We start from the raw sequence: 24275 nt of genomic DNA on the forward strand, positions 1-24275 counted from the left end.
AATTACAAACGCGAGTGGCAACTGCTCTTTAAGCTCAGCCACTCTGACCAAGATCATTTTCTGTTTTATTGTGCTACCCTTGGAATCACAAAAATCATTCTGAATCCAAAAGAACAATTTCTCATTGTAAGACTGGACACAGTAGTAAGAATCACTTACGATAAGTGTAGTCACACTAGGATCAGCGTACTCCAATGCAAGCATCAGAGCATGAAGCTCTGCTAATTGTGCGGTGCAGTCCCCTAGAGTCTGTGTATGCACGACCCTGGACTTGAACTCATCGTTTACCATGGCACCTACGACAATGGCGCAAGCGGAAACGTAGGCGCGTTTAGAACCATGCGCAACCTGCGCCGAACCATCAGTGTATATGATGCAATGGAAATCCTCCAAAGGCCGCATAGCCAAAGGAGCAGGATGAACAAACTCATATTGCAAAAACTCCTGCGACCGTAAGGAGGCATAAAAAATGAACATGACATAAGGAGACGTCAATGATGCAGCCCATTGTATCCACCGAGGGTGCAAAGCTTTAGAATTTGGTACACTGGCTTTCGTAACTGCTTCCAAAGCAGGACACCGGGTAACAACCAACATGTGTTTTCCCTGTGATAGAGCGCGTTCCTTTAGAATCGCCATCTGCACAGCCGTCAAAACTTTCTCCACAGTGGAAAATCGCATTTCAGACGAAGTGTACAAGTGTGACTTGTAAGCAATAGGTACTGTATCTCCTTCGTTAAAAGTAAGGCATGTGAAACCCACCGTCCGAGGGATGATTCTTATCACCAGGTTGGTGTGATTATCACGCGTCAATAAGTATTTAGAAGCGAGCAGATCAGCCTGCAAAGATTGCAGTATAGCCGAGTGCTCAGGCAGCCGGTTCGATTAAGTAAAATTTGGTTGTATCAAAGCATACAAGGGCTTGATACGCTGGGCATATTCAGGAATGTATGTCCTCCCGAAATTTAAAAATCCCAGCAAATACTGTAATTTTTTCAGAGTTGTCGGAGCGCGCAATTGTGCGCATTTCTCCAAGAAGTGAGGAGCCAATCCTCGATCTTCATTGTTGAGCTTGTAGCCCAGGAACAACACTGTGTACTCTGCAATGTGCGATTTTGCAAAGTTGAATTTGTAACCGAAGTCCGCAAAGCTACAAATTAAGCGGTTAACTCGACACAGATGCTCCCACAGTTCATCATGCGTGAGATAAATGTCATCCACATACGAACAAGCATCTGGGTCAACCCTCTCTAAGAGAGAGACTATGCGGGCAGCAAACACTCCAGGACTATTCTTGTAGCCCATCGGTAAACGTGTTTTTGGACACCGCCGCAAGTAAAGGAGGTCCATTGGGAACTAAGACTATCCAAATGGTGGGCATAAAAACCGTTGGATATGTCAAGCGTGGTTTTAAGCCACAAGACTATCCACTAAAGCAGAGCTGTGTCTATTCTGTACTGCACAGGTAGGCAATGCGAGTTCAAATGCCGGTAATCCAATACCAAACGATACGAACCGTCAGGCTTGGTCACAGTAAAAAGAGGGTTATTCATTGGTGACACACAAGTTTCAATAACACCCTGGTATTCTATATGTTCAAGGATTTCCGCAACGGAAGCCTTCGCTTCGCGCTTCAAGGGATATTGAAGTTGAGGCTGAGGCGTAGACCGCAAAGGAATCTCATGGTGAGGTGAAAATGTATCCCATCCACAGTGAATACGGTACAGAGCCGGCGCAAGGGCCTTAGCCCACTCTTCTGCAAAATTCAGCGCATGCTCCTTCGAGACTGTGTGTGCAAAACTAGGGAGAATTACCTCCTCCCCTCTCGGAGCTGCGAGCACAAAAGGTGGGGGCCAGTCAGCCTCCGCTAACAAAATGTCATAGGTAGTCGTAAGATTCTCCAAAAATACCCCTTCTATGATGCAATGAATGTCACTCTCAATGAATAAGACTATTTCATAGATCCTGTCATGGGTAGCTACTCTAGTGTCAGCTGTCTCCACAACAACATACCGGTCAGTCGCTGTCACCTTCAGTAGTGGACGCAGGGCCTCTCGCACTATGGTAATCTCTGCTGCGCTGTCCAGCAAGGTCAGAGCCCATTTCGGATTCCAAAGCTGGGATCTCACTATCTGTGGCATATCGGTGTGCTGTTAAAGCAGCGACTTTCTTTTTCTGAAACTGGGGTCTTTTCGGTGTAGAATCGTCCTGCTTGACTTTGCCGTCTTTTGGGCGGGGCTGGTCGCGTCCTTGCTGGCCGCCCCGACCCCTGCCACCTCCTCGACCACCGGAAGAAAAAGCCGGTGACTCCTGAAAAGAACGAAGAGAGCGTTGATCAGAAACCTGAAAACGATCAGGTGATTTTATCATCGCACAAGTCATAAACACGTTCTGTGGGCGCAGGCAATGGAGACGCAGAACGTGACTCCTGTTTCTGTTGTTGCTGTTGCTTTCCCTGTTTTTGTTTTTTAGGCCAATTTTGTTTTTTGGTCTTGGGCTGGTCGTCGGTTTCTGACTTCTGCCCTTGGGGTTGTCTTTTCTCTTTAGTAGAAAAAGGCTTGAGACCCCTACTATTGCGGCCCACCGTTTTATAAGCCGCCACAATAATCCTCGCCAACTGCTGGGGTTTTTCGGCCTCGGGAATCGCCTGCAAAGCATTGGCTACCTGAAAGTTCACCGCATCTCCCCTGACATTTGCAAGTATGAGATCGGAAACCACATCAAAGCTGCCACAGACACGCATACCCAATTCAACCGCAGCCTCCGGTCCCTGTTCATCTTGAACGCGTTTAAGGACCGTCGGCAGGACAGTCATAGACGAAGTGCCGTAACACCTCGTGTAGACCGCCGCAAACGTTTTTCCCCAGGTCTCAGTCACCGATTTCGGGGGTCAAGTCCTTCGATAAGCTAATTGTCAGAATCCTGTGTTTTTCACCAGGAGACGTGTTAGGAAATACTGCTTCCAGTTGGTCAAACTTTTCGGCAAGCCAGAAAGGAAATTCATCCTGTTCTTGGGGACGCGTGCCCATCACAGTGTTGACCATAACGGGACTGAGCTTCATTCCGCCCTGTCCGGCACGAAGCGCCGCACCACCCGGAGCCCCGCCCGGGAGATTGCGGGTAATGTATTGCACTAACGACTTAATCACGCTAATTACGACTACATGTAGTCTTTTCAACTCAGCTACGTTACATGCTCCATGTAGAAGATGAGGTGTAAACCCAGCTAAAACAGGCCAAGTTGCGCCTGGAATGGACAAAGGACCCAACCTCGGAGCTGCTAAAGTATGCGGTAGGGCGCCATTAAACCAAACTCGATGCTGCCAAGTATCAATAGGAATCTCCTGTGCCCTATATGGTGCATATTCTGCAGGCACAGCCGTGGGAGTGTACATGTCGAACACACGAGTATTTGCATTCATAGCTGGGAAGGTCACCCATGAGTAGAAAATCTCATACGGGTAAGCCACCTCTGCACTCACTACCATAATCACGGTGATACCATCTTCGGAGAATCGCAAATGATTGCGTACCGCTATGCGGCTATGTTGCGCAATGTCCACTGCAGCCATAGTGACACAGAAAGAAAAAAGGTACAAAGGAAACTTTGTAGCACAACTGGGTAGTAACTCAATGACACGGTTTTTGAAAGATTCAAGCTTGAAAGGACCTATACGCATACAGGTAGGTTTGTCCGACACCGCTGTTAATCGGAAACAATAGTGAAGGTGTTAAGGACTGAATGATGTACTACTGAAGTATCATGTTATAAGACCACAACGATTGGGCGCCATGTCGCAGGGATTCCGTGCTCAGACAGAACTGTGCATAGAGGCTTGGAACCTCAGTGAATTAGGGTGTGCCAAAACTCACCTTAGTACCCAAAAATCCCATAGCAGACTAGCAATCAGTGTCTCATTGGTCATCATACACTCCCAATGCTTAGACAAACCAGAACATGGACTTAGTACACCTCAGGTAACGTGGAACACATGAACACTCTCATTATACAATCATTTCAATCCAGAACAAGGAGTAAAAGAGGACACATGCATATTTGAAATGTTTATTCACTAATGCAATGTTCTCAAACGCAGTATCTTAGCTAATACAAGCAAACATATTATAAGAAACAAAGTAATCAGCATAGTCACTAGTCCACAGAACACAAACGGTGAAAGCATAGTATTATGCTAAAATGAATAGGGTTTAACAAAACCTAATTCTCACCCTCCCTAGCTAGTATATTATATTACATCTAAGAAGGTCTCTTGTGGGTTTTAGCAGAGCGGCCCCATACATCAAGATCCTAGTGGTAAGGGTTCACACCACCAGCTACCAGCTCTTCTGCATGCGAAGCACCATCAAGTGTGTTTGTATGCTCTTGTACAAAGCAATATAAAACGTGCCTAAAGCCAGAACTTGGCTGCAGCTGCATGTATGTTAAGTCTAGTAACGTGCGAAGATCAGTGCTCACAACAACTACTGTGATGAGATATCCTTGAAGGTTTCAGTACTCACTGTACAGACACAGCTCGCCAAGCAAGGCTGATATCAGTGTAACAACATATTATTCTCATATGAATCGAAAACATTCTACTAGGCTCAAAGCTAAAGCAACAACTAAGTGTCGTGTGCAAAAGCAGCAGAAAGGTAAAATGGTGTTTAAACTCCTAAAAAGCTCATGCTAACTTAACACAGCATACAGGCTATATATATCTATATATCAAAAATAGAGCCCATTTAAAAGCATCTATAAATACTAGGCTACACAAAGGTCTGTTTTGCCCATGTGGGGCTAGGTGCGTGAACTTCTGCCTGCACTCACTGATTTATAGTCATGACGCCGAGGCGCATCGTCATCACTTGTCTACAAGCCAAAGTACAACATTATATATCCTGATCAATAACCTCAGTGTGAAGCGTGATACAATGGCAAGCGTCATAGAGAGCTATTCCTTGGTAAAGAGAAACCTTTGAGATTAGGAGGCCAGCCCATTAGAAAGAATTGAAACATCTGCCAGAGACAACCGCACAGTCCGAAATGCAGCATAATAAAACAGCAAGAAGGTTACATAACAGAGGTTAAAGGCCATACTTGAAGTGCCACGGCTGAAAAAGAGTAAACAGAACAAAATGGCTGGATAGGGAAAGTTTGTATCATGAGTACCAGCCACGCAGTCAATATGTACTACGTAACCACAGTCTTATGTACCAAAACAAATTTATTTGATTTTTTATCTGGTTTTTCAAAATTTCAAAAATACATGGGCAAACCAAAAACTGTCACGACAGTGAATTCATGAATACAATATCTACACTTATACACACGTACCAATATACAATATTTACAAAGTGAATGAAACACAATGAAATAAAGACAAATGAAAATGACACACCAGAAGCAATAACGTGATTCAATATTCAAACATTAATTGCATTTATATACAGTGAAAAAATTCGCACAAAAAGCAAGGGTACAACCAGTCCATGGGGATGTAAAACCAAGGGACAGGCGGGGACAGATGGAGTAGTACGCCTGCCTGCCTGACAAAGCTGTGGTTCAATGTTTACATTGGGTTGCACCACTAGGGTCCCAGATGGTATACAGTTTCTCTTCCTAGGTGCACCCTTTTGAATAACCACAGGATGGGAATGTCGACGCGTTTCGAACCGGATTATTGACGGTTCTCTTCAGGACGGGGACTGGGAACAGTGAGTCTGTAACAATATACAGAATGGGTGTCAGGGTTAAGTACCATAGTATTGTAGTAAAAAACATTAAGCGGTGACTCCACACCATGAGATAGACTTTTACCTGCACGTGGCAAAGAATGTGCCGTGGTGTCGGTAAAGCGCAGGAATTTGGTTGTTTCTGTAAAAACATACAAAGACGGAGCTTAGCACTCTAGTCCGTAATGGAACGTTAGAGATCTAGGCTAGTACATATCACCTAGTGTCGTAAAGGATAAGGGCTCATACCTGTGGTTAGCCGGTTCTGGTTCTTATAGATATGTTGTCCGCCGCGCGGTACAAACTCGAGAGGGAAGCGGCTCACATAATGACTATGTTGTCTTTTGAAAGCTGGAAATGACACATAGAAATCGGTGCACGAAATTAGCCAACTACTTCTATGTAAAACCGATTGTGACAAATACGGGGCAAAGTAGCAAATCCTACCTGAATAAGTAGCTTTAACAAAGTGGAGCGTCTGGTACCAGAAACCAATTCAGGGCCGGTAGGTGGTATCTGAGTGGGCCGGGACCTGCATTACAACAAAGCAAGTGTATTTTAAGAAAGCGTTCCCGTTAGGCGAGGGGCCATGGCGGTGTGGCGCTTAGCGCGATTTGCAGACAGCCTGCAATACACTTACTTTTTCAGGAGGATTTACATCCCCATGGACTGGTTGTACCCTTGCTTTTTGTGCGAATTTTTTCACTGTATATAAATGCAATTAATGTTTGAATATTGAATCACGTTATTGCTTTTGGTGTGTCATTTTCATTTGTCTTTATTTCATTGTGTTTCATTCACTTTGTAAATATTGTATATTGGTACGTGTGTATAAGTGTAGATATTGTATTCATGAATTCACTGTCGTGACAGTTTTTGGTTTGCCCATGTGTTTTTGAAATTTTGAAAAACCAGATAAAAAATCAAATACATTTGTTTTGGTACATAAGACTGTGGTTACGTAGTACATATTGACTGCGTGGCTGGTACTCATGATACAAACTTTCCCTATCCAGCCATTTTGTTCTGTTTACTCTGTTGTTGAGATCCGGGCTGGGTAGACGTAGGATCCAAAACCTTCTCTGTTCTACAGTTTGGTTGAGCGGGCGTTTGCTCGCAAGGTTTTTTCTTGATTTTCGACATAGAATTGTAGTCGATTTTTTCATTAATTGTATCAGGGGAGGCCCTGCTTCCCTTAAAAGTTTAACATGGCCGAACAGGACACGTTATCGTTCAGTGAGGATCATGTAAAAAAACTACTGTTAGACTCCACACTTTTCTCATCTGTCAAACTCAGCAGCACAGCCAAACAGCTCAATTATGCCGAAAAATTGACTAGACTCCGAAAAAAACATGTCCGAACGGAATTACATGGCCACTTTCTTCTTGCAAACTTGAGAGCTGGAACAATTCCTTGGGGTCTCCAGATTAAAAACGTCCCTGTCATCTTCACCGATGACCCTGTTTACCGCAAAGGGTTCAGCTTTATCAGCACTAAATGCAGTAGGGACTTAATGGTACACACAGTCGAGACTGCCCAGCGAATCCTCAAAAAGGAAGAAGAGGAAATTGAGGAACAACTCAAAGCCATCAGAGACAACCATACGGAAATAGAGGCTAAGGCTCTTCTGGAAAAAATCGAAAAGGAACTGGTCACGTTTCGAGACAACACCATCAACTTTAAAACAACAAAGTTTGAAAAAGATCAAAAAAACTTTAACATTGACAATGTGTATCCCTACTTAAAAGATGAATTCTATAGCAGATCGGACTCAATCAGGTATTTGAATTCCAACCAGGGGAGATCCAAGAGAAGATTCACCACCTTCTCGGAAACATCTTCTTCTGAATCGATGGAGGATTCTGATGCAGGGGAGGGCACATCGAATAGAAATCAGCAGAACAGGAATACCCCCAAGAGGCCTTTTTTAGGCCAAGGCCAACAGCCGAAGAGGACAAGATTCAAGCCCCAATGGGAAATGACCACACGCAAGAAGCACTACAACTCGTAAAACCATCGGCCATTATAAACATCTCTGAGAAGACTTTGTCAAAAGCCGAACAAGAGGTCCTAGAAATGGGTCTTTCCTTTGTTCCTGGGGTTGCCATGGACTTTACTAAAATAAAACTGGAAGTGATGGAATTCTTTCGGAAGATCCGGTTGAGATGGTTTTTCAAGGATGCAAATGAACAAGCCACCACGGAAGCCTCAGGCTTGAGGAACAAATCTTCCTTCTGCCCACCCAATCACAACGTTTCCAAAAATATTTTAGCATTCGAAAGCTCAGACAGGTCATCACTCAACGCATTAGAGAATCAACGCCCTTTTGTTCCAAGAAACATCACCAAGAAACACAGAGAAGCCATTCAAGAACTCAAGACTCAGAAGGAAGCAGTTATCAGGCAAGCGGACAAAGGGGGAGCGGTGGTCCTTTGGTCGAAAGAACTATACAGGACAGAGGGACGCAATCACGTATATAATCAGGAGTGGTATCGCAAGATCAGTCATGACCCAACTGCCCAAATCCAGGATCAAATAAGAGGACTTGTGAATGCAGCCGAGGAAGCAGGGATCCTGGGACCCAAGGAATCGCAATATCGTATCAAACAACACCCACGGGATGAGCCTAGCCTGCAACCAAGATGGCCGCCTAGTCCTTCGGCTCCGCCGACCCTTCCACTTTCCTCCCGTCCCGTTGCCTATCCTGACTTCCATCCTGCTCCTGAGTCGACTTTTCGGGCATGGGAGAGGACCCCGACTCCGATGGTGTGTCTCTCTATGGCCTCCCTGCTGTGGAAGCGGTGTAGCGTACTCGCCTTCTCCCAGACGCTGCCCGGCGCGGAAGGGTCTTTGTTCCCCGGGATCGACTGCCTTCGTCCACAACAGCGGCCACAGTAGACGGGGCCAGCCGGCCTACAGAGTGCGGCAGCTGAATCAGGTCCTCCCTGCTACTTTGTATTCCGCCTCGCTTTGCTCCGCTTTCCACGGGAGGCACGCTGGCTGCGATCGCAACAATGTATCGCCGCTCAGACTTGTTGCTGTCTTTGTTCGTCTCTTGCCTCGCTGTGTGATGTGGCGGGAGCCATTTTGAGGACAGAGCAACTGCTATCTATCCTTCACGATCCCGGTTTGCGCCTGGTGACACGGCCGCAGCCTACGCTCCGTATCCATCTGCACAGGGCACGATGGTCTGTGTTTCCTTTGTGCCCCCGGCCCGGCCATACTGCAGGGGGCACCGGCGAGGTGCTCAGCTTCACTACGGAGACGTAGATGTTCAGTCTGGGGGGCCGCCACGATTTTTCGAGCCCCGTAAACAGGGACCCGCTGCATCCTTCCCTTTTACGGCACCAGTGCGGATTGCAGACATTCTTGAAGCCCTGGATTCCTTTCGCACTGCTTTCCGTGACAACGCCTGTATCCTTGGGCACCGCCTGGAAGCTGTCCTCTCCGTTGTGCCTCTATCAGACTGGGAACACTCACGAGTGCGGGACACTGCGCCACATCTGGTGTCCGACTTCTGTGGCCCACCTACTCAGGTGTACTCGGAGGAATGGAAGGTACGTGAGCCCGATATCCTTGAAACGCTGCCTGCGGTGGAGACGCAGCGGTCGGATGTCTGTGTGCCGATTCAGGGCAAGGAGTCTTATTTACGGACGCCATGTTTTGACACTCCTTTGTGGTCTACTGGAGATGCTTCCTACATTCCTCTGCAGCTGCTGTCACTACCCTTGCCGGGTGGTTCATGTACTTTCGTCACCTACATGGCTGAGTTTCGGATAGACCTTGATGGACAACTCCCCGCATGGAGTTGGTCACCCTGCTCGCTCCCATTTTCCAAGGAATCTACCATGAGGCTAGACTGTGTCGCTGCTTCCCATCGCAGGGGGCAAGGTTGAGGTTGTCTCCCTTATTTTCGGACTGATCTTACACGTACTGCTGTGATATTGATGGACTGCCGGGGTCATTGAATATAGGTATTGTGTTGGTGGCGGGGTCTGGGATTGGGCGGCCGGTGTGATATGTGCTTGTAGTTTTGGTTTTATCACTGTGGTCCTCCTCCGGTCTTCTGTGAACTCACGTTTGGAATTGAGTCTTCCCACCTGCCGCTTTACTTGCCACTTCATTTGTGCCGATGTTACTCAGGGTGGGGGATGCTTACGGGGCTGGTGGAGGCCGGGATTATGCGATACTTTCCTCCTCCTTCCTTCCCTGAGAGTCGGTGACTGGGATGTTCTTTCCCACTCTCCGGACTCTCTTTTCCCACTTGGGGTTCTTTTGGGGCGACAGGCATGCCTATTGGGGGGGGGTGGGCCGTGGCCTTCCGTTGGTATGCAGGGTGGGGGGATGGGATGTGTTCTACGTCTTTTCTTTGTCTCTATGGCCCTCTTTTTCTTTCCTTCTCTTCTCTTCTTCGGTTTCTTTCTCTTCTATGTTCCTTGGGGTCGGGGTTCAATGATAGTAGGGAGTTTATTGTGTTCTATCATCCTGCGGTGTAGCGTTTGCTCTTAGTTCCTGGATGGTGGCCTCCTGTTTCCTTATAAATGCTTGTCTCTATAACTCCTCCTTCTGGGTGCTCCTTTGGCGGTGATGTCTATCCTGTTCAGTGATTTGCTTCGACTCTTTTCGTAGTTTTACTACAGGTACTCTACAAAATCATAAAATTAAACCTTTTCCTATCCTGATATTACTGTTCTATGTTCTACCCGACATTTCCCACTCAGAGATTGCTTTAACGGCGTCCTGCCTATTGGTTTTTCTTGTATCCTTTTCTAATATGTCATAGCGGCCGGCCTCAAGGGGTTGTAGGCAGACGCTGTGTATTGTGCATTTCATAAAATAAAGGTTTTAAAAAAAAAAAAAAAAAAAAAAAAAAAACAACACCCACGGACTCCACATTTGTACTTCCTACCCAAGGTGCATAAAGACCCTAAAGTACCACCGGGCGCCCAATAGTTTCTGGGTGCGACTCCGTTCTTGAGCCCATTTCCAAATTCGTGGATGTATTCCTGAAACCGCTTGTTGTACAAGTGCCATCCTACCTGAGGGATACCATGGACTTTATCAACAAGGTCGAGGGCTTATCATTTGATCCTTCCTGTCAATTACTGGCCACCATGGATGTGTCTTCGGTATACACCCAAATACCCCAACAAGACGGATTGGATGTCATGGAACTCTACCTGGAGGGTCGACCGCGTCCCCACAGGGTGCCCACAGAACTCATAATCTCTTTGGCGACTGTGGCCCTCAAGAAAAATTTCTTCACCTTTGAGGACGAAATGTTCTTACAAATAAAAGGATCGGCTATGGGCTGCCCATTCGCCCCCGAAATGGCCATTTTGTTTATGGGCCAGTTTGAAGAAAAATTTGTCCTGAATAACAACCCTTACAGAGATTCCATTGGACAATGGCTCCGATTTATAGATGATGTGTGGTGCGTGTGGAATGGCACATCTATACAATTGGAAGAATTTCATGTGTGGCTAAATAACAGGAGCCCGGATATTAAATTCAGCTTGAGTTACCTTGAGAAAACTCTCCCTTTTCTGGATGTCGAAATCTCAGTGAAAGAAAATGCGTTGTCATGCTCCTTGTACCAGAAGAAGACGGATAAGAACAATGCTCTTCATTACAAGAGCTACCACCCGCGAAGCCTAAGGGATAATCTCCCTTATGGCCAATACCTCCGTGTGAGACGCAACTGCACCACCATCGAGCAATTTGAACTACATGGACAAGCCCTGACTTCCAAGTTACAGGAACGTGGTTATCCCCAGAAACTTTTGAAACACTCTATGAAGAGAGCGAGATGGACACCCAGGGAACATCTCCTAGAAAAAAGATCTAAACCCGCGACGGACCGGATGGTATGTGTTTCCACCTTTGGCCCCCACACCAACCAACTGCAAAAAATTATCAGACGAAGTTGGCACCTGGTTAAGGAAATTCTCCCTGACATAGGCGCCCCCCTTTTTGCTCTGAAAAAGAACAGGAGCATTGGGCAAATGATAACATCCACCAGACCGCCACCGAAAAGTGATCTTCAAAATACCATCTTTGGAGCAAATCCAGTCACGGGGCACCGTAAGTGTGGGACATGTTCCGTCTGCGAACTCACCATGGAGGGGTCACTATTCACAGATGGGAAGAAGTTCTGGCGTCACAAGGAACACACAAACTGCAAAACCAAGTACGCTGTGTATGCCATCCAATGCCCATGCAACATGCTGTACATCGGCAAAACCACGCAGGAGGTCCGCCAGCGTATCATTCAGCATCGCTCAAGAATCAACAATAAAATCCTGACAGCCCCACTTGTTTCACACTTCTTACAAAAAAAACACTCCAGTCAAGACATCAGATGGACAGTCCTGGCAGTCATCAGGGGTGACAGTGGAGACCCTGATCTGCGCTTGTCTCAGAAAGAAGCGTATCTCATTTTAAAGTTTGATACATCCAACACTGGCTTGAACGAAATGTCTGAAATTTCCAGTCTATGAACTATATTCCAATTTCTCGGCTGAGCTCGGCTGTGCTGCTGTTCTGAACTTTGTTTCTTCCATTTCCTATACTCTGAACAAACCACTATTGCTGTTTAATCTTTCTTGGCACTCTGTCCCCATTTGGAAGGTTCTAATGTATCTCCAATTAACCATGCCTTGATGATATAGTGCCCAATATGTTGTAAATATGATTGTAATTGCATCCTTACAAACAAAGACCTATGCCCCGGTAGGACCGAGCGCGGATCTTCAGTTGCACTCGGCAGCCTTCACTGGCTACTTAAAGTCCACCGCGATACTCACTCTGAAAGCCTGACATACTTCATTGGTAAAAAATGGCCCGAACTACATGGACCATGATCCTTCACTAACTCCGCCCCCAAGACACTCCCACCAGCGAACCGGCCCGGGAGTTTTCAAATAATCAGGTAGAGCGCCGTGACACACTGATAGACTGTGTGTTTTCCTGACCGAGAGAAATCGAGAGATTTAATCCTCCTGAAAAAGTAAGTGTATTGCAGGCTGTCTGCAAATCGCGCTAAGCGCCACACCGCCACACCGCCATGGCCCCCCGCCTAACGGAACGCTTTCTTAAAATACACTTGCTTTGTTGTAATGCAGGTCCCGGCCCACTCAGATACCACCTACCGGCCCTGAATTGGTTTCTGGTACCAGACGCTCCACTTTGTTAAAGCTACTTATTCAGGTAGGATTTGCTACTTTGCCCCGTATTTGTCACAATCGGTTTTACATAGAAGTAGTTGGCTAATTTCGTGCACCGATTTCTATGTGTCATTTCCAGCTTTCAAAAGACAACATAGTCATTATGTGAGCCGCTTCCCTCTCGAGTTTGTACCGCGCGGCGGACAACATATCTATAAGAACCAGAACCGGCTAACCACAGGTATGAGCCCTTATCCTTTACGGCACTAGGTGATATGTACTAGCCTAGATCTCTAACGTTCCATTACGGACTAGAGTGCTAAGCTCCGTCTTTGTATGTTTTTACAGAAACAACCATATTCCTGCGATTTACCGACACCACGGCACATTCTTTGCCACGTGCAGGTAAAAGTCTATCTCATGGTGTGGAGTCACCGCTTAATGTTTTTTACTACAATACTATGGTACTTAACCCTGACACCCATTCTGTATATTGTTACAGACTCACTGTTCCCAGTCCCCGTCCTGAAGAGAACTGTCAATAATCCGGTTCGAAACGCGTCGACATTCCCATCCTGTGGTTATTCAAAAGGGTGCACCTAGGAAGAGAAACTGTATACCATCTGGGACCCTAGTGGTGCAACCCAATGTAAACATTGAACCACAGCTTTGTCAGGCAGGCAGGCGTACTACTCCATCTGTCCCCGCCTGTCCCTTGGTTTTACATCCCCATGGACTGGTTGTACCCTTGCTTTTTGTGCGAATTTTTTCACTGTATATAAATGCAATTAATGTTTGAATATTGAATCACGTTATTGCTTTTGGTGTGTCATTTTCATTTGTCTTTATTTCATTGTGTTTCATTCACTTTGTAAATATTGTATATTGGTACGTGTGTATAAGTGTAGATATTGTATTCATGAATTCACTGTTGTGACAGTTTTTGGTTTGCCCATGTGTTTTTGAAATTTTGAAAAACCAGATAAAAAATCAAATAAATTTGTTTTGGTACATAAGACTGTGGTTACGTAGTACATATTGACTGCGTGGCTGGTACTCATGATACAAACTTTCCCTATCCAGCCATTTTGTTCTGTTTACTCTGTTGTTGAGATCCGGGCTGGGTAGACGTAGGATCCAAAACCTTCTCTGTTCTACAGTACGGCTGAAAAAGAACCATACACACGTATTTTTCTTTGCATTTCTTTGTAAAGGGGAATGGAGAAGGGTATTGCAGGCCAAGCACAGCTCAAAACCAGATTATGCTTTAGCCAAATTGATATAAAAACACACTTAAATTGAAATCACGAGAAGGGTGCCAAAAACACTGCAAGCGGAAAGGCCGCAGCTGGCTGACTTAATCATTTTCAAGTCTATCCTCACCCTGGCCACATTCAAGACCACCCGTTACAGACGGTCACATGAAAACTGTTGCTTACTTCAGTAACAAAACTTGTGAAAAAAAGTTTACATAAAAGCTCTAAAATGAACAGATAATATTATTATTAACTCAAAGCAAAAATTTCATTTCCATATATGCTGGTATTCCAAGTTATGCTCCGACAGATCAGAAAAAAACAGAAGGAATGCAATGTACTGACTATGAAAACAAAAGCTAAATGAGCCCCCGTCCTTTTTTCTCTAACAGTAATCCATTTATTGCTTTAAAAAATGCAAATTGGAAAAATACAAACATTATTTAAAGAAAGAAAGAAAGGACACCTGGTGGCTTCGAAAGAACTATTCTAAAGTTATGAACCTAGGCCTCTCCCTTGCTGCAGAAATGTCCTTTATCAACGGAGGTCTGAATTTCTTCACCAAGCCATAGGTTCTTTTATTACTCTCTGTATCTATTACATTTTAATAACTAAAGTGCTAAAATGCTCCCTCGCCATGAAAAAAACACTATATTTGAGAAAAATATTTTAAAAATGAACCCTGAATTTGAAAAGTGGTGCTTAGTATTAAAGTAGACACTACTAGATAACCAACACATTTAAACCCAGCTCTGCATTTTGGTATTTTGGCCCGTCCTAAAGCACTATGAAATCATAGGTTAACATCCGAAAGTCATACATCACTATTAAATATAAAAGCTTCACATACGTGATATCAAGTCAAAGCACTTTTTCTCCTCTGCATTTGGTTTCACTTGACAGGTCAACAAATTCAATTTCGCAGGTTGTCTGTTGGACTAAAATTAAAACAAAAGATAAGAAGGTGAGAATATGAGCAGCACTGAAAAGGCAATACATTATTTAAAAATTATATTTATCTTGAGTAAAGCTCTTTCCCGTGTATATTCTATGTACCTGCAAATTTCTCACATTTTAAATCCTCTTAAGCACCAGAAGGGACCCAGAAAAGCTTTCACAGCTCCCCTGTGTCATCAGATGCTATATATATGTACTACCTCTGTATACTCACATACGTTCTCATCTTTTTTTCCACACCAACACTATCAGATGCAGATATGAGACCGGTATCACTGGAGAGAAACAGGTACCTACCAAAATCTAACTTATAAACGTATTAACTTCCAAAAGCACACCACAAAATGGGAAGGTGAGCAGGTTGTGAGGATTTGGAGGTAGATAGATTACCCACCAGAAAGAGCTTTACCAAAAAACAAGTAAGGAGTAGTTTCTGTCCTGTAACTCCAGTTCTGTGGTAGGGGTATCTCTGTTATAGTCATAATCTAGTGAATAGTCCCGCCCATGTGCGTGGACCCCGGAGCAATCAAAAATAATCTCTTAAATTGTCAAAAAATTGCAGAACTGCAAAGACACTTAAGAGAGAATTTAAAGACAGATAATGCAGCCTATATCCACAGGCTACACTTTCCAGTCAGTACTTCAACTAGAAATTCCACCAAAAAAAACACACAAACAGCACAGCCTGCCCAGTTTCCTCCACAGAGAAACTTGCCTCAACCAGAAAAAGCCTCTGGAATGATAGAGAGGAAGGCATGGACAGACAAGCCCCAATGGCTGCCATTATGTGGCTCAAACAGGATACTGTGCATTTAAGAAAACTTTCCAGAACTCTCTCAGTATCCCAGAATGCACAGCAGGTCCCTTTTACTTTCAGTTCTTTTTGAAGGCGTAACACGCCAGACCTGTAGCATTCCTTACATGAATATCTTTCTCCACCGGGGAGGAGGGCGGGCGCTTATGACTATTACAGAGATACCCCTACTACAGAACTGGAGTTACAGGACAGAAACTACTCCTTCTGTAGTAGGGGATCTCTGTGTATAGTCATAATCTAGTGAATAGAATGGCAAGCCCATCCCTACACCAAAGCGGCGGTGGAGAGAAGAGAAATAACGCCACTACTGTGCGAACAGATTTCGCAGAGAAGCTTTCCCAACCTGAGCGTCTGTCCTGGCATCAGTGTCCAGACAGTAATGCTTAGCAAAGGTATGGACCGACTTCCAAGTGGCCGCCTTGCAGATTTCTGCAATTGGAACATTACGTAGTAAAGCAGTCATGGCAGCTTTGCCCCTGGTGGAATGAGCCTTAGGTTTACCCCCTAAGGTCTTATTAGCTTTTTGGTAATACAATTGTATACAGGACACAATCCACCTAGAAATGGACTGGTTGGAGGTAGCAAGACCGGTCCTGACTGATCCATAATTGATAAACAATTGGTCTGACTACGAATATCTTTGGTTTTATCCAGATAAAATTTCAACACCCTCCTAACATCCAGGGAATGTAAAGACCTTTCCGCTGGAGATGAAGGATTCTGAAAAAACGTAGGCAAAGTTATGTTCTGGTTGACATGAAAATCAGAAATAACCTTGGGAAGAAATTTAGGGAGAGTACGCATAACAACCTTAGCAGCATGAAATACAGTATAAGGTTCTTGGCAACACAATGCCTGAATTCCACTCACCCTGTGGGCCGATGTTATGGCCACGAGGAACGCCGCCTTCCAGGACAGGTGCTGCAACGAAGCCTTATGAATAGGTTCAAAAGGCTCCTTCGTCAATCTGGACAGCACCACATTCAATTCCCATGAAGGCGAAGGAAGCCGGACAGGAGGGAATACTTTCTTCAAGCCTTCTAAAAAATCTTTGATCACAGGGATCTGGAAGAAGGAAGTCTGTGAAGGGCATTTCCTTTAGGCAGTCAATGCAGTGAGATGAACCTTAATGGAATGAAAATTAAGGCCAGACTGCGCCAAATGTAGAAGATAAGGAAGGATGACATCCTCCTTACACGTTGTAGGGTCATAGTTCTTGGACTTGCACCAGATGCAGAATCTCTTCCACTTGTAAGCATAAGAAGTCCTAGTGAAAGGTTGCTTAGACTCCTTCAGTATGTCCATACAATCTTTGGGCAGATTCAAATGGCCATATTGCACTATCTCCGGAGCCATGCCGCCAAACTCAAAGACGAGAGGTTCGGGTGCACCATCTGTCCCCCGAACTTCGTGAGAAGGTCCGGCCTGCACGGCAAACGTATGTGAGGAAGGAGAGACCGGTGAAGCAGGCCCGTGAACCACCACTGTCTGGGCCATTCCGGGGCAATCAATATCATGCGCGCCCTGGACCGGGACAGCTTGATAAGCACCGCCGGAATCAGGGGAATGGGTGGAGAAGCGTACAGAAAGCTGTTCGACCAGTCGATCCATAGGGCATTCCCCAACGTCCCCTGTTGGTAGTACCTGGAGGCGAAGTCTCGGCATTTGCTGTTTTCGGCGGTGGCAAACAGATCTACGTCTGGAGTCCCCCACCTTGCGAAGACTTCTCCTAGCACTTCGTTGTTTATGACTCATTCGTGGTTTTCCTGAATCAGTCTGCTCAGTGCGTCCGCCTGAACATTCTGTACACCTGGCAGATGGGTAGCCGTTATCGTCAGTCTTCTGGCCAGAAGCCAGTGCCAGATCGCCTGCGCCTCCTGCGACAGAGTGCGTGATCTCGAGCCCCCCTGCTTGTTGAGGTAATACATCGTGGTCGTATTGTCCGTCTGTACAAGCAGAGAGTTGGTCTGAAAGGACGAATGAAAGGCCTTCAGTGCCAAGTGAACAGCTCGGAGTTCCAGGAAGTTGATGTGGTACGTGGACTCCGACGGAGACCACGTCCCTTGAATCTGTAAGTCTCTGGAGTGCGCTCCCCAGCCGTGAAGAGACGCATCCGTCACGATCGTCTGTGTGGGAATGTCCTTGTGGAAGGGAAACCCTCTGAGGAGATTCTCCGCTGAACACCACCACTTCAGAGACTGAAGAGCATGCAGAGACAGTCGTATTGTGTCGTCCCAAGAACCAGTCCTCTGATCCCACTGATCCTCCAAGCACTCCTGCAGTGGTCTCATGTGCAGCCGTGAGTGAGGCGTGAGGAAGATACAAGAGGCCATCGACCTCAGTAGAGAAGACACCGTCCTCACTGTTGTAGATGGAGCGGTCAGAAGAGCCTGAGCCTTCCGAAGGAGTGATAACCGTCACTTCTCCGAATGAGACACGCTTTCTGACAGCGTATTGATGGAGGCTCCCAAGTACTGTATGCAAAGGACCGGAGTCGGGACAGACTTGGACATGTTGATGTGCAACCCCAGCTTGTTCAATAGAACGCACGTCTTCTGGAAGTGTGCTTGAGCTTCCGAGAAGGAGGAGGCCTTGATCAACCAGTCGTCCAGGTAGACAAACACCTTGTTCTTCCGCAGGTGTGCCGCTACCATTGCCATGCACTTCGAGAACGTCCTGGGCGCAGACTTCAGCCCGAATGGAAGTACTGTGTATTGATATTGATTGGCGGCGACTTGGAATCGCAGGAACTTCCTGCGTTTCTGTGCAATGGGCACATGGAAGTACGCATCCTGTAGGTCTATAGCACAACGCCAGTCTCCCTGCTGCAGCTGAGGGTAAATCTGCTGCAACGACAGCATGCAAAATCTCTCTCTGCAAATCCACTTGTTTGATTGCCGCAAGTCCAGAACGGGCCTGAACTTGTTCTTGTCCTTCTTGCGGACCAGAAAGAACCGTGAGTACAGACCTCTTCCCCTTTGAGGCAGAGGTACGTCTTCTAGCGCCCTTTTGCTTAATAGGATGTCGGCCTCTGCCTGGAGCTCGCGCAGCTGAAACTGCGAGCTCACCGGCGGAATAGCTGGAGGCGGGCTGGTGAACCGAAGACTGTATCCATTGCAAACAATATTCAGCACCCACTTGTCCTGAGTAATTATTCTCCACTCTGCCAGAAAAAATTGAACGCTTCCCCCCACCAGAGTGGGTAACGGATGTAGGGGAAGTAAACGCTCAGGGCCTAGACCCGGCCGGGCCTTTGGTCGCTGTTGTGGACTGTTGGCCTCCTCTGCCCCTCTGGCGTTTCTGGAAGGGCTTCCGGAACTGCTGCTGTTGTTGTTGTTGCTGCTGTCCGGAAGTCGGCCCTCGCCCTCTGCCTGAAGCTCCGAACCGTCTCTGGAATGGGCGGTAGTTCTTCTTCTCAGGCTTCTCTAACCCGACAGCCGTCAGGGTTTCGGCCTCTGCTTTTACAGAGGCCATTTCATCGTCCGCATGCTTGCCGAACAGGGTTTCCCCCGAGAAAGGCAGGTTGGCCACCCGCTGTTGCGCCTCCGGTTTGAGTGAGGTGAGGCGAAGCCAAGCATGACGCCGCTGATTGATGCCGTGGCAGTATCCGTGCGCCGCCAGAAGAGCTACATCAGCCGCCGCGCTGATGATCTGGTTCGACACCATCATCCCCTCACTTAATATCTCCAGAAAGTCCTCTTTCTTGTCACGAGGGAGGAGCTCAGCGTACTGCTGGAGGGACTCCCATAGGACATGATCATATCGCCCCATCAGAGCCCCGGCACTTGCAGCCTTCATGGTGGTAGATGCTGTCCCACAGACCTTTCTGCCTGCCGAATCCAGCCAACGGCTGTCCTTATCAGGCGGTACTGTCGAAGGAGTGGTGGCATGCTGCTTCTTAGCCGCTGTCACAATAACGGAGTCTGGTGTTGGGTCCATTCGAAGTAAAGCCGGGTCAGATTCCGGAGTCCGGTATTTCTTGATAAGCCTGGAGGGAGCTGCCTTCATCACCGCCGGAGTGAGAAACAACTCCTTGGCGGGTTCCTCCAATGCTGGCACCAACGGAAGCAGCGGTCGAGACAAATGTTTCTTGTGAAGCGTCTCGAAGATCACGGACGTCGTAGGTGTTGGAACCGTCACCGTGGTCCCTAGCTTAGCCGCACCCCTCAACAGCATTTCCTGGAAGGAGACAATATCATCAACGGGCGACACCCTTGTCCCTGGAGACTCTGACAGCGTTGGTGAATAATTCCTGGTGGAAGAGCCTGTGCGGGATCTGGATCTGCACCTCGTGTGGCGTCGTCTAGATCGAGATGACAACCGGCCACGGCTCTGCGATCTCCCTCTCCGGCCGGAGCGGGAGCGCGATCTTCTAGGCCTATCTGCAGGCCTTGCAGGAGCAGGCGATGTCGGCCTAGCCGGGACTCTCGGCTGAGGGGTCCCCTTAGGTGGCGTTGGATAATGTGGCAACGAGGCCGTCCTGGGTGGAAGCACCGGTGGAGGGACGGAGGGAAGAGGCGGTGGGAGTTGAGGCGGCGGAGACTGGCGAGGAGCCGGCCCACGAGGCGGTGGTGGAGGTGGAGGCGGGGTGGGGTTCCGCGGAGGCGGATCCTTCTGCAAAGTAGGAGGGGTAGGCGTCCTAGGTTTAGTAGGAGTATACACCACTGAGTACACCGAGCCCGGTGACTGTCTTCTTCCTTGGCGACAATGGCGAACCAATCGGTGACCTCCTAGCATCAGGACTCCTCCTGCGCTTCCTTGGCGTCAAAGAACGTCGCCTCGACGTCGAGGAATGTTTTCTCGATGTCGACCGGTGACGCCTCCTCGATGTCGACCGGTATCGCCTCCTCGACGGCGAACGCCTCCTCGACGGCGAGGATCCCCTCGACGCCGATCTTCCCCTCTTCGCCGACGGTGAACGGTGGTGTTGCCTCGACGGCGAGCGCCGACGCCGGGCCTTTTCCTGGCATCGATGACTCGACGATGACGTCGACGATGTCGACGACGTCGACGGTGGTCTGTTTAGCTCCCTTGATGCCGAACATTGACGCCGCTTCTCCCCAGAGCCCCGGGGAGATGGGGAACAGATCGTTGTCATCCCCCTCGACGCCGCAGTCGACGCAATCGACTCTGGCGGAGTATGGGGACACTTGCTGGCCTTCCTGCCCCTGGGAAGCCCCCCAGAGGCCTCAGCATGGGCAGATGACGCATGCCCTGACCCACCTTGTGCAACCTGACGTCTTTCCTCGAGGCCTTGGAGCCTGATCTTCATCCTCTCTCTCAGGGTTCTGGCAGAGAGGGTTTTGCAGATTTCACACTCCTCTGGGATGTGAGAAGAGGGTAGGCAGACGATGCACACTCCATGTGGGTCGGATTTGGCCTTTTTTTTATCACACTCTGGTCAATTGTAAAATAAGCCAGGCATTTCGACAATACAGAGAAGAAAAAAGGGGCTTAGTACTTAACAACAAGCACTACACAAAATTATTGTTTTAATGAAACAAAGAATCAAAGCAGCTGTGATTGGTGATAGTGTTGCCCGAAGTTTATATAACAGTCTAAAAGATGTTCAGAACCGGAACAGCCCTAGATGAAGCTGGACCCTTCCCTCTAGGTGAGTGAGCCCCACATGAAACCTTTGGAAGAAAGATGGTACGTGACCTAAGCATCCGCTTCTCTAGGAAAATATAGGAATAAGGAGAATGGACTGAGGAAGTCTGAAGCTAAGCAACTGAACACTGTTTTTTGCTTTTCATCGTAATAACAAACTAAACCAGATACTCAAGTAATTATTAGCAATCATGATAAACCACAGTCACTTTTCCTAGTGTATATTCTATTAAACAGATTAAGAGTATCTGTTCCACTCTAGCTCACATGGTCTCCACATTATTACCATATCTGCAATTCAGTAGATCATTTCCGGTATCCCCTCTTCCATTCCACTACCTCATGGAAAATAAATCTTGTTTAGCTATCTACCCATCTCCTCCTATATGTGGCCCCACCTCTTCCTTATCCTATGATGATTCTGGGGGAATCCCACACCATCAAATATTAGTTCAAGGGTTTGGCGTATGTCCAGTTCCCTCTTCCATGGAGTGATACTTGGGAGTCAGGTGGTTGAGACCTTCTCCAATTTTGTGCTATGTTTATCTTGCCTCGGATAATTGAAAGTCTAAGTAAATTGGAGAAGAAGATACCGACTATATATTGCCACCTCTCAAGATGCCAGGAGGATGGAAATTCACTCTTCATCCTTTATTGGTTTAATGTCTTTTTTTCCATGTAAGCTGAAGCTGGGCAAAGGGTAAGTAGACATATATTGAAAAAAAATTATCGAATGGACATAATATCGAAGTCAAAATATAGAATGGACAAAATATCGAATGGACATATTATATTGGTTAAAAAAAATCTAATTAAAGGTAAGTAATAGAGATTGCCAAAATATCAAAGTATATAATATAGGCATTAAAATACATCGAATCTTTAATAATATCGATTTTTGTAAGTGTTTTGTATGTTAGTATATGTGTTAAAAGTGTATATTATTTTTGTGATGTAGGTTTAATTTTTTAACTAATGAATTTTATGTTATTTAATTTTTGAGTAATTCCGTAGCGGGTTGTAGGTTTATAGGGGAATAGGGTGGGAGGTAATTTAATTAAAGTAAATAAAATATTAATTTTTTCGGAATTATTAATTTTTTTTAATTTAATTTTGCGTTTTAGTTCTGTAGCGGGTTGTGGGTTTATAGGGGAATAGTGTGGAAAGTAATTTAATTGTAATTAAGTAAATATTCTATTTTATATATTTTCATTGATTTTTAATTTAATGTTAATTTGTAATTGGTAATTAATTTGTATTAATTGATAATTATGTACATTTCATTCATTTATTTTCCATAGCAGGTTGTACGTAAATCTTTATTGCTCAATTAATTAAAACCATTGCAAAAAGTAGCATATAATACATTAAATACCAAATTATCTGATGCCGCCATTTTTAAAAAACACAATTGGTAAAAAAGGTTGTAAAACATAAAACAAGTTTCATGTCGCTAAAAAGAGCTTTCTTTAGAGATTAAGCTTCTTTAACGCTGTGCATAGATTAAATATAGAAAAAGTCCCTTGTGTGGCCTGAGGTGACTGTGTTAAAAGTCTTCCACCTGTGTGGTCTTGGGGCAGGTAGCCGCACTGCCAGGTAGAATTGATGCGTAAATGATTGGTATTCGAGAGAGGCCTGTGGTTCGTTGCTGACTGCTTCTACGGTTTTATTGTGAGCAAACTTGAATTCGGGTGGTTGTACCTTGACCGTGTGGAGTTAGTAGTTAGATTTTATTTGCCGTTTTGAGTTTGGTTCGTCCAGGCCCTCCTTCTGTCATTCTTGTTTAAATTCCGCTTTCTTCAGAAATTTGACAAGATGGCTTGCAAGTTGAATGTTTTTGACGTCAAAGCATGCCTTGACCGCCTGCCGGCATGTTCTTATTCCTAGCTTCTTTAGGGACGGTTTTAGGTGATCTCTGCGCTCTTTGACCAGACCTTTGCAGCTGCATATTAAGTGGAGGATGTCGTTTTTGATTTCCCACATATTCGTCAGTTCATTGTCGTTTTGGGCCTTTTCCATGGGGGAAGATGGTTTTGTGACAGAGGTATGCCCAGCAGTAGGCGTATAAACTTCTCCTTTGTGTGCCTAGTGAACCCAACTCCTAAAAAGTTTTGGCAGGAGCTTCTGGTATAGTTTTGGATGACTATCCAGCCATTGGCCCTGTTGGCTAGGCTTCTTTTTCCCTCTGTTAGCGAGATTGATCTTACTGATTTATTTACTAGCTGTTTAAATGTGTTATGGGACCCAATGCTCTTCCAGGCTTCTTGTTGGTCCAAGGAGTCTATTGAGTGCTTTAGATATTTTGCAGCTGCGCAGTTATTCTTACTTTCTAACTCTTTCCATAAATGGTGTTTCAGACTTGCGTCTTCTCCTCCCCGGATTTTGTGTCATCTTTTGACATAGGCGCCCATTTGTTCTGCTTTTAGGTTCCTCAGATCAAATTAGAGCCTTATTTGGGCCTGCGAGGTGTAGTTGGGCAGGTTGAAAATCATTCTCATAGCCTTCACTAATGTGCTATTCAATAGCTGTGCGTCCCTCCCTCTGAGGCATTCGCTCCCATATGTAATGGCCGGCATTCATTTTGCCTGAATCACTTGCAACAGTGGGGTGAAGCTACGACCGACTGCTTTCGTTTTGAGGCTCCTTAGTGCGATCGCTGTGCTGGTTACTCTCCGTTTTATTGCTTCCTTCTGTTGTTGAAATGAACTTTTCTGTCCACGATTACGCCCAAGTAC

General features: G+C 46.1%; 1 protein-coding gene across 3 annotated transcripts in view; it reads right to left on the reverse strand.

Moving 5' to 3' along the window:
• Nucleotides 1-24275, reverse strand: part of ASAP1 (ArfGAP with SH3 domain, ankyrin repeat and PH domain 1) — a 1926573-nt gene that overhangs the window by 901147 nt on the left and 1001151 nt on the right. For all 3 annotated transcript variants that reach the window (XM_086966222.1, XM_086966220.1, XM_086966221.1), the window contains one exon: nucleotides 15007-15094. In XM_086966222.1, coding sequence (XP_086822348.1) covers nucleotides 15007-15094 — 88 coding nt within the window. The remainder of the gene's footprint in view (nucleotides 1-15006; nucleotides 15095-24275) is intronic.

This window comes from Lissotriton vulgaris, chromosome 4_1, assembly GCF_964263255.1.
Source record: "Lissotriton vulgaris chromosome 4_1, aLisVul1.2, whole genome shotgun sequence".
Lineage (NCBI taxonomy): Eukaryota > Metazoa > Chordata > Amphibia > Caudata > Salamandridae > Lissotriton > Lissotriton vulgaris.